The 15,160-nt window shown below is 37.9% G+C and overlaps 1 protein-coding gene across 1 annotated transcript in view; it reads right to left on the reverse strand.

Moving 5' to 3' along the window:
* Positions 1–13,696, reverse strand: part of LOC5579040 — a 30,994-nt gene extending 17,298 nt beyond the window's left edge. The window contains exons 1-3 of the mRNA XM_001664167.2: positions 11,825–13,696; positions 10,463–11,377; positions 10,360–10,401 (exon numbers count right to left, since the gene is read on the reverse strand). Coding sequence (XP_001664217.2) covers positions 10,360–10,401; positions 10,463–11,377; positions 11,825–13,542 — 2,675 coding nt within the window. The 5' untranslated portion in view covers positions 13,543–13,696. The remainder of the gene's footprint in view (positions 1–10,359; positions 10,402–10,462; positions 11,378–11,824) is intronic.
* Positions 13,697–15,160: the final 1,464 nt, after the last annotated feature.

Consider the following 15,160-nt stretch of genomic DNA (forward strand, 5'->3'; position numbering starts at 1 on the left):
TAACCTTTTGAAGGTTACAAGTTCACATCGACAAAAATAAGTTTCATAGGAACACATTTGAAAAAAAAACTACAAAACAATACATATCAAACGTATAAGTCCTTTACTCTGTGCAATGGTCATGTAAAATATTCCAATGATTTTAGGTTTAGAAGATCATACTACTTCAGGGAATGTTTATTGTATGCACTAAGATAATATATACAGAAGTACACTAGTGTATACATCTTGGTGGCTTGTTTGAGACAAAATCGGTAGCACACATAAACAACAAATGAACACAGATAAATGAATGACCAAAATGAGGAATTAAATGAACCCTTACCAATAATTACGAACTATCGTAAGAATAATTATAAAAAAGAAACTTTCGAGAATTTCGAGATCTGGAAGTCCCAGGCCAATGTGAACATGAGCATAGGAGTTCGATGACTTACCTCAAATTTGTTTTAGTGATGAAATATTTCTAGGCAGGAAATATTCACTATCAGCACCAATTTAATTACAGCGGTACTATAGATAAATGGTCATCTTTGCCGAAGACCATTTTCAAATCGGACCGGTCAGTAATTGATTATTGATTTATATCCAATCACAAGTTTTTCAACAGTGCTCATTTAACTTCTGAGCAGGCAACATTGCTGCATCTGGTGCAAAAGTAGAAGCATTAACCTAAGAATGCTAATGTCGCTACTATTCGTGTTACCAACATCTACTTTGCCACGGGCTGGCAGCTTGAGTACCGGACCTCAAAGTGTCAAATAAATTTGAAAATCATCCACTACAACATGGCATCGAACAAACAATGAAAATATACAGTTAAAGGTGATAATAAATTAATTCAGTTTTGTAAAAAAGCGCCATTAGCGTTCTACTACTAATATTTCTATTGGTGCAAAGCTAGGTCTTAGGTGCAAAGTATTATGGTACACACAAATCATGGCTACTATGTTTTATTGCATATATCCAGTAATGCCTGCAGAACATCCTAAATATTATAGCTTAAGTTTCACAACTCATACAAAAATCAATAACTAATTACTGACCGGTACGATTAAAAAACGGTCTTCGGCAAAGTTGTAGCTGGCAATTGTATTCCACAGTATCAACGTAGCTCTAATCCCTAAGAGTACATGGGTAAATACTATAACCGATTAAATGAATTTCTTGCTTTTCCCATAGAAATTTTGAAGGGTTTGTGCAGTCTCAGTTTTCATCCAAATGAGCTCAGATTTTGGGAGAACACTCAGAATTTGATCTAGATTCGAATGAGTGGTGTGGAGCAAAAACGATTTTTTGAACCACTCTAATATGCATATCTACACGTACATGAAACCATCATACTATTACACATATTGTTACAAAAAAAACCCAAGCTCAATCTAATAGGCTGACGATAGCGGCCATTTGCCGAATTGGCAATGGAGAAAACTATTTTTCAACTTATTCCACACTAGTTTTAATGCTTTGAACGAAACTCCAACCGACTTTGATGGCACTGCATTGGATTCTATGTAAAAAAAAACAAACGATAGTTTTTAACGCACTACAGCCTTGCTGAAAATAACTCTTTTTAAATGGAGCATCTTAAAGATACGTCCACTACCCACTGAGACTCTCTAGTGGGTGGTCCGGAAGGTATACGGTACGATAGGAGTGACGTCGCATGTTCACTATCAAACTTGATATTTACATCAGTAAAGAGCCCACCTTGTTAATTTTTATGCCGTGAGTTTTACTTTCAATCCAACTAATAAAGACGTTATTTGTTATCCCAAAGTATTTCACCAGCTTGGGTCAATTCCACATTAGCCACTCGCCAATAGGTTGCGGGCCCAGCTGTGAATCCAAAGCTAGAACAATACTGTTGAAGATTCTTTTGAAACGGCAGAATAAAAGCAGGACGATCAAGAAAGATGGGCGATCGAATGGTTTCTTTCCCGAAGTTGAACGGTACGGATTTCGACAACTGGAGTTTCAAAATGAAGCTACTTTTGACCAAGGATGGTTGCTGGAAAGTCGTCAACAATAAGAAACCGGACCCTGGTCCTGATGATGAACAAGCCTTAGCTACAATTGGATTGGCTGTGGATGATAACCAACTTGTACATACAGTGAAACCTCCTTGAGTCGATATTGAAGGGACCATCGACTCATGGAAATATCGAGTCATGGAACAGAAATCCTTTGGAAAGCAGTTCCAAGGGACCATCATAGTAACCATGAAATTTGGTTTCTAGTATGGTTCCATGAGTCGATATCGAGTCATGGAACATCGACTCATCACTGTATTAGGAAGGCCAAGACTGCGGCTGAAGCCTTGAAGAATTTGGAAAAGTTCCATGTGAAGCGGACTCTCAGTACCAAAGTTTCAATCATGCGAAGGATTTACGCGTTACGAGTGGCCTATATCGGAAGACTGATGGAACTATTCGACAAACTTAACGGACTTCAACCCGACAAGGTGCTGGATGAAACCTGGCTTGTTGCGATCATGTTCAGTAGCCTTTCTGAAGAGTACGATACGTTGGTGACTGCATTGGAAGCAAGATCAGAAGAGGAACTAACTTTGGACCTTGTTAAGGGTAAGTTGATCGACGAATGGAACAAGCGAAGAAATCGTGGCATCTTGGAAGATTCTGAAACGGTTCTTCAAACTGGTCCCAAGATCATGAAGTGCTTCTTCTGCAAGAAACCAGGCCATCAAAAGGCAGACTGTCAGAATTTCAAATCCTGGAAGGAAGGTCAGATAAAGAAAACGAAATTTCATAAAGAAAAAGCAAACAACGTACATCAAGGCAACGCAGTTGAAAATTGGTGATTCTATATTGAAGATTATCAAACCCAATATAATTGGTGGATCCTGGACTCAGGTGCTACATGTCACATCGCAAACTACAGAAGTTTTTTTCAAATTAATAGACGAAACTGTACGTGATGACGTTTGGGTAGCGAATGCCACGAAGGTCAAGTCTTGTGGCCGTGGATCCAGTAAGCTTGAATTGCTGGACAATGCTGGTAATAAGCGAATGGTTACGATGGAACATAAACATAAACCTTTTGTTTGACTAAATAAATGTATGAATAACTCTAAATTATGTCCCTAATTAGTATCTTAATAATATAATTAATGTTTTCAGCAATTACATTTAAAATGACTATTGAAATATCGAATTTTTGAATGAGATTTACAGATACCGCAATAATAGGCAAAAAGCTATTTTAATTGTCCTATTATTGCGGTATATGCTTTTCCTAAAAAATATAGAACTTTTATTCAAAATTCAATATTTATCATGTAACTACATCCATACTGAACTGATATACCCGCTGCATATAATTGTTTTGGTTCTAAACTTAAAAATTGAAGCTTATGAAAACCCGCCCGTAGATAGAGAGACTGGTTAAAAATATAGGCTTTTCTTGATGCATCATTTAAAACTGTTCTTCCAACGATCAAAATCGTTTAATTTTTAAAGCATTCATTTGGTACAGCTTGGGAATATTATAAACTTTCATCATCATCAATAATATCCATAGAAAATAGAGTTTTCGATTAATAATGAGGGTTTAATTCTTATACCGCAATAATAGGGAATACTGCAATAATGGGCAAATTACCCTATTCGTTCCTGAAATGAAGTCAAACTTTGCGGTGAGTTTTGATCAAAACGGTGCGGAAGTCGATAGAAATGGCATTGTCGGAGCGGTTGCAAAACTGAAGAACAATTTATTCATCCTAGAATCTGCGAAGCAATCCGTGTCGCTGACAACGTCCGGAGAACTATGCATTCAAGAATGGCATCGTATTTTGGGCCATCGAGACTGTGAAGCTGTGAAGAAATTGTGCAGCTTAGCCAGCGGAATACAGTTCAAGAAGATAAATTGTAACATCGAATGTGAGGTTTATATCAAAGGAGAAATGCACCGTAATGCATTTCCGAAGGCGTCTAGGAACAGGTCAAAGGATATTATGGAGCAAACGATGACCCCAGGAGGGAGAAGGTATTTCCTGACGCTGATTGATGATTACAGCAGGTGCACTTAAGTTTATGTTTTGCGGAGGAAGTCAGAAGTGCTCTCGAGACTGAAGGAATTTGTCGAAATGGCGAAGACTCAGTTCGGAAGAAAACCTAAAATCATACGTTCGGATCGAAGAGGATAATATTCCGAAGAAGCTGTGAAAGCTTGAAGGAAAACGGAATCAAGTTTCACTATACCGCTCCATACATCCCGTAACAAAATGGGACAACCGAACGAAAGAACATAAGCTTAGTCGAGATGGCAACGTGCATGTTGATGGATGCTGGATTGTACAATAGGTTTTGGGGAGAAGCAGTGGTAACGGCGAACTACTTGCAAAACAGTTTACCATCCAGGAAAACCCCATATGAACGCTGGTTTGGATCAAAACCGGAACTCCAGCACATCCGTCGTTTTGGAGTTGATGCGTACTACCAGGTAGCTGGCGAGAAACGAGGTAAGCTGGAAGAAAAAGCTGCTAAGCTGAAATTCGCTTGCTACAATGAGGAGTCTAAAGCTTATCGTTTGCTGGACATCGTTACTGGGAAGATAACTGTAAGCCGTGACGTAGTTTCTTGAATGCTCAAGTCCTATGATCAGTGATGATAGATCCCTCAATGAAATTGTTTGCCGTAGGAAGTTAATGTATAATTTAAATAACCAAAACGGCCGCTTGTTTTGATGCGGTGAGCACTGACAAAACACGCCGTGATACCATCATTAACGTTACTCATGAATTTGAGAATGCCGAAGCGGTTAAATCAGGTGATGAGCAACACCTAGCGAGGACACGTTTGTGGGATTTAATACGGACAATGAAACCGAGCAGTTGAGAAGATCTACCAGAGTTACAAAAGGTAAGATGCCGGACAAATATACCTATTTGTAGTGCCTCAACTTATAATCAAGAGGAGCCAAGGGATGTACAGGAAGCGTTAGCATGTCCACAAAAGCTACAGTGGACAGAAGCGATAATGGAAGAGCTGCAATCCATAGAATCAAACCAAACTTGGGAACTGGTTGATCTACCCCCCGGGAAGCGTGCGATCGGCTGCAAACCGGTCCTTAAGCAGAAGCGTGATTCAAATGGAAAGGTACAGCGGTTTAAGGCACGTTTTATTTTATCAGTCAACGTAAGTACATTGCTAAAGTAATTGAATCTGCCGGACTTCAAGACGCGAAACCATCAAACATTCCTTTGGATCCTGGATACGAAAAACATCATGAAGATGAAGCATCTCTCCCAGACAATCACCTCTAAGGTAACCCGGGGCAAGTGGGTAAATGGGGTAAGTGAAAATAATTGGTATATTTTACTGAATATGTGAATTAACGTTTTAGAATCATGCGTAAACCTTTGAGGCCATTCAGAACATTACGATAGGTAGAAGATTCATGATATTTTTCAACTATTATTGCATAGTAGAGCGAAATATTGTTAACCTGTCAACTATCACTCCGTAACAAGCTGGCAGCGTGCAATCTTATTTCAAAATTTTCAGTGAAAAAAGTTGCGGAAAATAATTTTCTGTACCACTTCTTAGTTATCCTCTCTGACAGTTTCAAACTGCAATAAAGGGTTTGTTCTCAAATTTCATAACGCTAAAAATGGCCATTTTCGACACCCACCCACCCCCTCGTAACGCTTTTTGTATGAATATTTTACAAATTTTGTATGAGCCGTAACAGGACGAGGACACCCACCCACCCCCTTCAGCGTTATGAAATTTGTGAATGGGCCCAAAAAAAAGTTTTACAATTAATTCGACGTAGACCGTCAATTTTCTTATCAGGTGGGGCAAGTGAAAAGTTTCTCATTAGAGGTTGAATTTGTGTTTTTTCTTTAAGTAGCTATAAGTAAACATGGTTCGCAATTATCATAGAAAAACATGACGTGCTGATAATTCAAGAAACACTATCCTCAAAGCGTTAAAATCTATTAGAAATCATGGAACTTTTCTAAAAGAGGTTGCCAAACATTACGATATTATTATATCTACTTCGGGAAGACGTTGACTGAAAAGTTGCAAAAACATAAAAATGGGATATATGTCTATCCACATGAAAAAGATTCTAAATACTTTATTGAAGGATTCCGTTTGATTTCTCCCGAAGTTATCCGACGTCATATCCGACTTTCTTAAAAACAAATAACGAGCGGTGGAAATTCTACAGAGCAGAAATTCAATTGCTGTCCCATAGTGTAAGAACTAACATTGGAAATGTTGCAGTTATAATGTCGAATCATTTCAACAAACATAACTGAACGGAAAAAAATTAAAGTGAAGAGAATAAAATTTTCTTTGTTTACATGTTACTTATGTTATTGTTCATTGGGACGCCTTAACAAATGTTAAAGCTAATAGACATCGTGAATATAACTGTTTGTTTATGAATTTATTGTTCAAAACGATAAACTTTTCACTTGCTCCACTTTTGGGGCATATGAAAAGTAAAGAGACATTTTTCAAAAACTTTTTCTGTATTTTTTTCTTTAATTTTTCATAAAAATCAATTTCAGCATACTGCTTTTATTTGGTGTAAGTCAAGCCAAAAAATATACACGACCTCATTTGTTTCAATTTAAAATCTCTAGAATTTGAAGAATCTCAACTATGCGAATTCAGGAAGCACCACACTAGACAACGGACTAGCATGCAATGCCCAGTGGCACAGTCGAAATACTTTCCTGACGAAAAGTTTTCCGGACTGAAGCGGGAATTGAACCCACACTCCTTGACACGATGCGGCTAAATGCTTGGTAACACTAACCGCACGGCCACGAAGCCCCACGCTGCCCTTCTACGCCTACTTGTCCCATGTTCTATGTAAACCTTATGGAAGGCGGGACAAATATGCGTAGAACGGCAGCACGGTACCTTATCAAAAGATTGTAGGACAACTTTTATACTTGGCGATGAATTCAAGACCGGATATTTCAGCTTCAGTATTGATCCTAAGATCCGAAGATCTGAAGTTAAAGAAAACTGTGAATTACGAATATTGCCCCACTCAAACTATGGCAGCTGATATGTTCACCAAACCACTCCTGATGATCCGACTAGAACTCTTAACGTTCAACGTAGTTTACGGAACAAGTTGCAGAATGATGATTTTTACAGCACGTGTCGCAAAATTTATCCTACGAGTGCTGTAAAAATCGAGTTCTGCAACGAGATACGTACATCAATTTTTGGAATTTCGTAGAAGACCACTTGAGGGTATCAGAAATTATATCAGAATGCATTCACCATTATTTTACGATTTCTAAAAAAATGTTGTGTAATGATTCATTACGCAACTCAAAACAGTTACGTATTGAGAAAGCGTTGCGTAATGAATCATAACACCTCTGGTTTCAGTTGGGTAATGACTATTCCCGCACTGCATACTCCAGAGCAGGAAAGTACCGTTTTGATTCATATTACGGACAGCTTCAAATTCCGGACACTCTACTTTGTATGGGAAACATTTCACGCGAAATGTTTCAATTTTTGCTGTTCAAAAGTTCTCAATTTCAAGGCTCGTTTTAGTAAACTTTTTCCATACATATCTTTGAAAATAATAATATAAATAAATATAATGCCCAACTACCTTAGATGTCTCTTTGATGGTTTAACGATTTCGATTGATGATTTGACTGTTCCATTAATGATTATCATGAGCTGTCCGGAATAAGAATCATGAAACGGCCACACATTTTGATTTATTTAAAATTATTGAAGTCGTGGAAGCGTATTCTTCACCCCCCGTTCGAAAGTAAAGGGTTTCCGACGCTCGATAGCGCTAAGAAATCATACAGAATGATTTATTTTGTATGCTCTATGCTGGGTTATATTTCCCTGAGTCCTTAAGTATCCGTAATATGAATCAAAACGGTAGGCCGTTTCATGACAGATTGGCGTAATAAAAATGTGTTTGATTTATCTGAAATTAATTTAATTTAATCGGTTCTTCCTTGCAATCGTTACAACACGTTACACACAGAAATTGAAGCCACCAGAAATTTTTCAAATGTAAACAAAAGTTTTTTTTTTCAAATTTCTGAACTGGAAGCGTAGAATTTCTTCGGTTTTCCATTGTCAATCGATTGATTAGACCAGTGATTCCCAAAGTGGGCGTATTCGCCCCCCTGGGGCCGATTTTCAAGCTCAAGGGGGCGAAAATTGGTAAAACAGAATTTGGGGGGCGAAAATTTGTAAAACAGAATTTGGGGGGCGAAAAATCCAGAAAGGGGGCGAAAAGGTTAACACGGGATCATTTGAAAATAATTACGCATAACCTTTACAGGACACATCTGAAGGCTAATCAGTTCCAAAGTTAACAATTTCCAGGAATATTTTACCTTAGATCGATATATCTCCAATCAGGGTTATGATTAGAGTTAACATCATGATAGAATACACTTGATAATTGTCAAACACATGTTATGCATTTAGTTTTTTTCATATCATGTAAGCTTTAAGAATGGTTGGTATTTGAGATTTTCACAAGGTCGGATAATTGGTCACAGATAACATTTAAAACACAACATATTTTGGATGTACGAAACACTTATCTGATAATTTTTATAACTTTTTGCAAATGCCCAGTATTTTATATAAAGATTTATTCATGTGGGAACTTTGAGGTTAGGAAGCTAATATTTCTTGCATTGGCATCCAGGTTTTTTACAGAGAAAAAATCTACAGTAAGTACCTATTTTGAAGTTTCGGTTGCACCCAGTCTTATCATTTCTAGTACAAATCATTTAAGAGACAATTTTTTCTTGGTTTTAGAAAAAATATAGTTGTAGCATTGAAATATGTATTGAAAACATTCTGGATTTTCAACTACTTGTTCAATGTTTTTGGAAACGTTCCCAGAAACGTCAAACATTTATTATACACAATTTCTGAAAATTATTGCAGTAATTTTAGAAATAAAAGATAAATCAGTACGAAATCACCATTAACGAATCATCCTCCAACTACGTCAGAAGTTGGCGCCTATGCATATATTACACTTAAATAGTTTAAACTGGGCCGAACTAGTATCTGATTCAGTAGCCTATAATACAGTAAACTGATTCAGTAGCCTATAATACACGTAAAACATTGTTAAAATTGCTATTATATATTGAAATATAGTAAATCATTCCTAATTGTTTTGGGATATCGATATTTGAGAAAATATTTTTAAATGTACATAATAGTTATTGTATCATGATTCTGTAGATAAGCGAGTCGGAGACATTTTTTGACGTACAGCACTTAAATAAAATATTGAAATCACATATAAGGGGGGCGATTCCAGATGAATGTTGGCCTCAAGGGGGCGAAAGTTGAAAAAGTTTGGGAAGCACTGGATTAGACTATGGGCAAGCATATTTTACAACCAGTGTCGTGGACTTTGTCGCCAAACGATAAAAAATGCCGGGGATCCAAAATATATACCTTGAGGGTCCAAAATGTATTGGTGTGTCCAAAATAATGAAAAATAGTGCATCACAATTCTCGCATAACTTCTGATCTCGCCCTAAAAGCCATTGGTAACCATGTGTGTAGCTCGTTGTTACTGAGCATCTGAATGGATTTTCATGTTATTTAATAACGCTGTGGGGAAGAAAGGATCAATATCTACCTGCCCGTGATGTTGGTTTGGATGCTTATTCCTTCATTTGCTCAGAAACAACGAGCTACGCTCGTGGTTACCAATGGCTTTTAGGGCGTTATCTCAGAGTATGCGAGAATTCAATTATTTTCGACGTTTTTTGGATTCTACATGGCCGTATGGGCATTTTCATCTCGTTGAGGTAGTTTTTCTCTACATTTTTGCATGTTCTTCGACTTGGTCATGCTGTGCAACTAATTAATAAACTAAAAATTTAAAATCACTTCCTTAGGGGGTCCAAATACGACCGTTACCCTATTGGATAGCAACCAACCAAACAACATGAGTGCATCCAATCAAATCAATCATCATCCTTGACTTAAGCTTAACTTTAATTCATTTCTTCAACTAATAAAGACGTTATTTGTTATTCCAAAGTCTTTCACTGGCTTGGGTCAATTCCACATTAGCCACCTGCCAATAATTTCTTTCAATACTTGATTGCAGAGAGCGGCTTTACAAGTGGGAAAGTAAGAATAAAATTACGGGATTGCATCCAAACATGTTGGTGTCTTTACAGCACTATTCTTCGATTTGCGAAACATGAGCCAGCCTGCTGTGGTCACCTACTCGATTTCATGCCATCGCGTAGTGTTTTTGCAGTTCAGTGATGGAAGAAATACAGCCAGTGGCACATATGAATTTGGGCTATGTTCATATGATCTTAAATTCTAAAATACTTACGTGTCAAAGTATTTGCTGGCTATGCATGCTTCATCTTCAATCCTAAAACAAAAAAGTATCATGAACTCATGTGCAAACATTTCAATAAACGACAGAAACTCACCTCTGCTCTCGCTTTTGCCCATCGCCAAAAAGTAGCCCAGTAAGCAACAGCTTCCCAAACGCATTCCAATCGAGCAAAGTTTCGATTGGCAATAAAAGCAGTTTTTTAAACAAAACATTCGCCAACCCTCCAATCACTGTAGCTTGCTCCAAGAACATCAAAAAATAATCGGTAACAACGTCCTTCAACCATCGCTGACATCCTTCTTCAGTCAAATCAGCTTCTACAGAGCATGGAGCCAATACTGTGGCAACGAACTTATTCATCAGTTTCATAAAGTGATCTGATTTGCGGTAGATTAATATCTCCTTGTAACACCTGCTCACCACCAAAGATAATGCATTGAATTCGGAATCGTCGTTCAAATTTTTCATCTGATTTGTGAATATCAGCGAAACTATTTCCAGTGTATTGAACAGCACGTGTACATCTCCTATGTCGATAAGTTTGGAATAGTCTTCAATGATCTGATTTTTAATGGACACATCGCCATCCTTACACCGCAAATAGAATAGAAAAATGTCGCTCAACGTTGCAAACACTGCCCCGTACAAACTTTTATCGCTGTTTCGCATTTGAATCGTCTTAATCAGCTCCTCTAAGGTGAAGTTGGCGAAAAACAGATCTACCATGTCCACTCGATCCAGAAGAACAAACAGATGCACCAGCTGAACCGTAACAGCAATGGCAGGGGACTGGTAACTCAGTCGATGTAATGGGTTGTCTAGAATGTGTATCAATTTTTGGTTGGCTTCCTCGACTAAGGGAAGAAGATGGGCGTTCTGCGCAACTTCCTTGTAAATTTCTATCGCTTTGAGAGTGGTTTCGTTGTCTTGGCCAAAATTCTCCAGCAGCGCTTCAAGTTTGGATTTTAACTCCTCTTCGTTGAACGGCAGGATCCCATATTGTAGAAGCCTAGAAAACAAAATATTTCATAATTAAATGTCTCAATCAGTGTCTAAATATACCCATTAGGGTGGCTCTTAATGAATAAACTACAAAAATCTTAAGTTACACCCTCATGGAGAAAGATGACCAAATATATGTGAAGAACTTTAACTACAACTACGTTTTTGGTGTGCTGTAGTCGATGAAATTCTTTCGTTAATGATTTAAAGTTGTTGATATTAAGAGTCAGGCCCAATCCTCTGCGGATGATTTCTGTGTACACTCTATGGCTTATGGCAAAAAATGTAGTAGGAACAGTTTTTCTGACATTGTTGGTACGTAGATTTTCTCCATCCAAACTTCAAGTTCGTTTTCTGCTCAAACTCTGTCATTAATAGCATTAATAGATACTAAAATAAACTGATTTCAGAAATGTAACGCCAGATGCTTATAGTTGGGCACCTTTGTACTCACCTTATGGCCAAAAGTAAATCTCGTTCAAAAATTTGTTGCAACCATCGCTCAGTTGAAGTTATCCGTTCATCCTTAATGAACGGAACAAACACATCTCTCAGTATGTTCTCGTCAGATGGGGTTACTTTGCTAAGCATAAGCTCAAAAGAACTGCCATCGACGAGGGATTGCATTTGGGTCCAATCATGCAACTCTGCCATGCTTCGATTAGTTATTTTTGAAAGTACGTTCAAATGGAAAATAATGCGATCCAATGAAATCTTTGTGCTGATCTCTTTTCTGACTGTTATTTTCATTAGCAATTCGGAAAGTTGTAATGATGCTAAGCATCTCAGATTCAAATTCTTGACCTCTTGACACTGCTCTACTAAGCTATTGAGTGACTCTTCCAAACAATGAACAGCATTCGTTGTTTCGAGCAGATGGTCTATGACTTCTAACAAACACGTGAATGGAACTGAACCCCACGATACGTCCTTGATGTGTTTGAGTAGGAAACTACATGCATCTTCATTCGAATAATAGTCAACTAGCTGGCGTTTGACTCTGGTGAAATCTTGAAAGATTGCCGTTCTGTTCAATGCCATAAGCAGAATGAGCTCCAACTCCTGTCGACGTCCATCATATTTGCTCTTCTCTAGCAGGTAATCGATGCCCCAACTGGATACGGACAAATTTTCATGTCTTAGAATCAATATCAGTATGGAATTACTCCAATCGTCAGCTATCACGTTGAGCTTTTCGAGTAATGGTAAAGCTGGCATTACTAAGTGGGTTTGCGATTCATTTAGGGTTTCAACTATCGTTATAAAGCACTGCCAAGCTTCAGTCAGTTTTATTGCCTTAGGCGGTTCCCACTCGAATAAATTATTCGTTACATGTCCTGTGAAGGACTCTTTTAGATATCCTAGAAGATTTTTGATCACCGACAAGGCTTCCTTCCTGATTAACTGGTCTTCAGATTCGCAGTTTGACTTGATTAGTTTCCATGTCCCTGTGGATTGCACGATGATGAGAATCGACTCTGTATCCTTCATTTGAACCACGGTTTCAACTAGATGGCAAAGCATAAAGCTACTGTGCTCTCGGGTTAACTTCCGATCTCCTTGCTGAATTGCTCGATGCCATTCATCGACAACCTCTCGTCTGAAGTTCATCAAAAGTTGTAAGCATGCCAAAGATTTCATACGGATTTGATGCGACTCAGAATGCAGATTCTTCACCAGGTCGCATACCTTCAAGTTCTGAAATACTGCCTGCAATTGCTCGCGTTCCAGCGCCACTATCAGCAGAGTTCTAAGAACTTCGTAGAACACAGGCAACTCAAAGAACTCCTTCTGGAGTTTGTCAATAAAAAGCTCGATTTTACGACAACCGTCTGCGGCGTCTTCTTCGTCCAACGTCAACGCCAGTCCCAAGATGTGCAGCAATAACCCCAAACATTCCTCGTCCTTTTGCAAGTACAGATGGTTCTGTTCAATCAGCCCAAGCACCTCGCTCAATCCAATGATCCGGTTTTGATCAGTTCCCACTCCTTGTTTTAGTTTCAATATCAGAACGTACACCGTTGCTTCCAATGCCGGTCTTTGTAGGCGACTAACATTACCCATAAACTGTGGGTCGTTCCGTGCGAATAGCAGAAACTGCTCGTAAATGCTGACATCTCGGGACACCAAGCTGCGAATTAAGTCGGTTCGAGGGCACAATTCACTCATCATGATCAAACACTCCGGCAAATATGCTGTACGATTTAGGAATGGATATTTAATTAATAAAACTAAAAACTTAATAAAAACATCCTTGGAAAACGGTATCTGTGCGAAGATAACTGCAGAACAAGCTAAACACGCTGAGAAGACGATTTTTTTGACAGCAAGTTTTATTTACAAACAAGTGGCAAACAAAAAATTCTTTGCGGTGCCCGCAGGGTTGTTACGTAAATCCGTTAAAGCATGCACGCTCTCTCAAATTTACTCAAAAGTGAAGCCACACGGAGACGCGGTGAACTAATTTTAGATGGCGCCACGCTAAAATTTCCAAAGTATTAAATATATATTTTTTAACTTCATTATGAGAATTTCAACACATTTGACGTAGCGGAAAGAAAACCTGTATTGCGGTCCATGTTTATAAAAATTGAACGTTGACTTGAACAACCCGCGAATCCTGGCGAACCATTTCTGGGTTTTAAAATTAATAAAAAAAATAATAAATAATAATATATTATATTATAATAAAATCCCACAAATAGTCCAGAAAATCGCATTTCTCTGATCAAAGTACGCAGTTTAGGGGAAAATGTCATTTTAGGGTTCATTCACATATTTCGTAACGCAAAAATGATTATTTTTGACACCCACTCACCCCCTCGTAAAGCTTTTTGTATGAATATTCTACATTTTTTGTATGAGTCGTAACATCTTTAGGACACCCACTTTAGCGTTTTGAAATTTGTGAATAAGCCCTTTAAAGGGTAGGAAATTTCTTGACCCATTCAGTCAAGGAATGTCTTTACTTTTTCTTGAGCGAAACATGCGAATAATTATCTTTACTAAATATTCATTTTATCGAAGAAAATACGCTCCGGAATGGATCATTAAAATAACCAAAACGGCCGCTATGGAAAGCATAGATAGCGCCACCGTAGTCTTGTGTGTTTGACAGAACAGCAATGCTGTCACAATGTTAAATCCCATATACAGTGGCGCCTTTGTTTTGATGCGGTGAGCACTGACAAAAACTACCTTCAATGATCCATTAATTAAATAATTACATAGCGTAATCAAGTTAAGCTAAGTATATGCTGTTCTGCTCAAGAAAAGTAAAAATTTCTGCCCGAAAAATTTTCTAAAGTTAGCTACATTTGAATTGACATTTCTGTTCAACAGCGTACTGCGATCAAAGAAAAATGCTTTTCTTGAGCATTTCTTGCAAGAAATGTCCCACGCATCGAGATAGGCGATTACTTTTCTGTTGAAGTGCATACTTCGCTTTAAAGAACATGTCAAAATGTAGAGAAAAACTTCCTCTACCAAATGAAATGCCCAAACGGTCATGTTAGGATCCAAAAAAGGTCGAAAATAATTGAATTGTGAAGCATTGTTTTTCATTATTTTGAACACACCAATACATTTTGGACCCTCAAAGTATATATTTTGGACACCCGGCATTTTTTATCGTTTGGCGTCAAAGTCCACGACACTGGCTGTATAATATGATTTCCCATAGTTTAATCAATCGATTGACTATGGAAAACCGAAGAAATTCTACACTTTTAGTTCAGAAATTTGAAAAAAGTTTTTGTTTACATTTGAAAAATTTGTAACGGCTTCAATT

This window comes from Aedes aegypti, chromosome 2 (assembly GCF_002204515.2).
Source record: "Aedes aegypti strain LVP_AGWG chromosome 2, AaegL5.0 Primary Assembly, whole genome shotgun sequence".
NCBI classification, from domain to species: domain Eukaryota; kingdom Metazoa; phylum Arthropoda; class Insecta; order Diptera; family Culicidae; genus Aedes; species Aedes aegypti.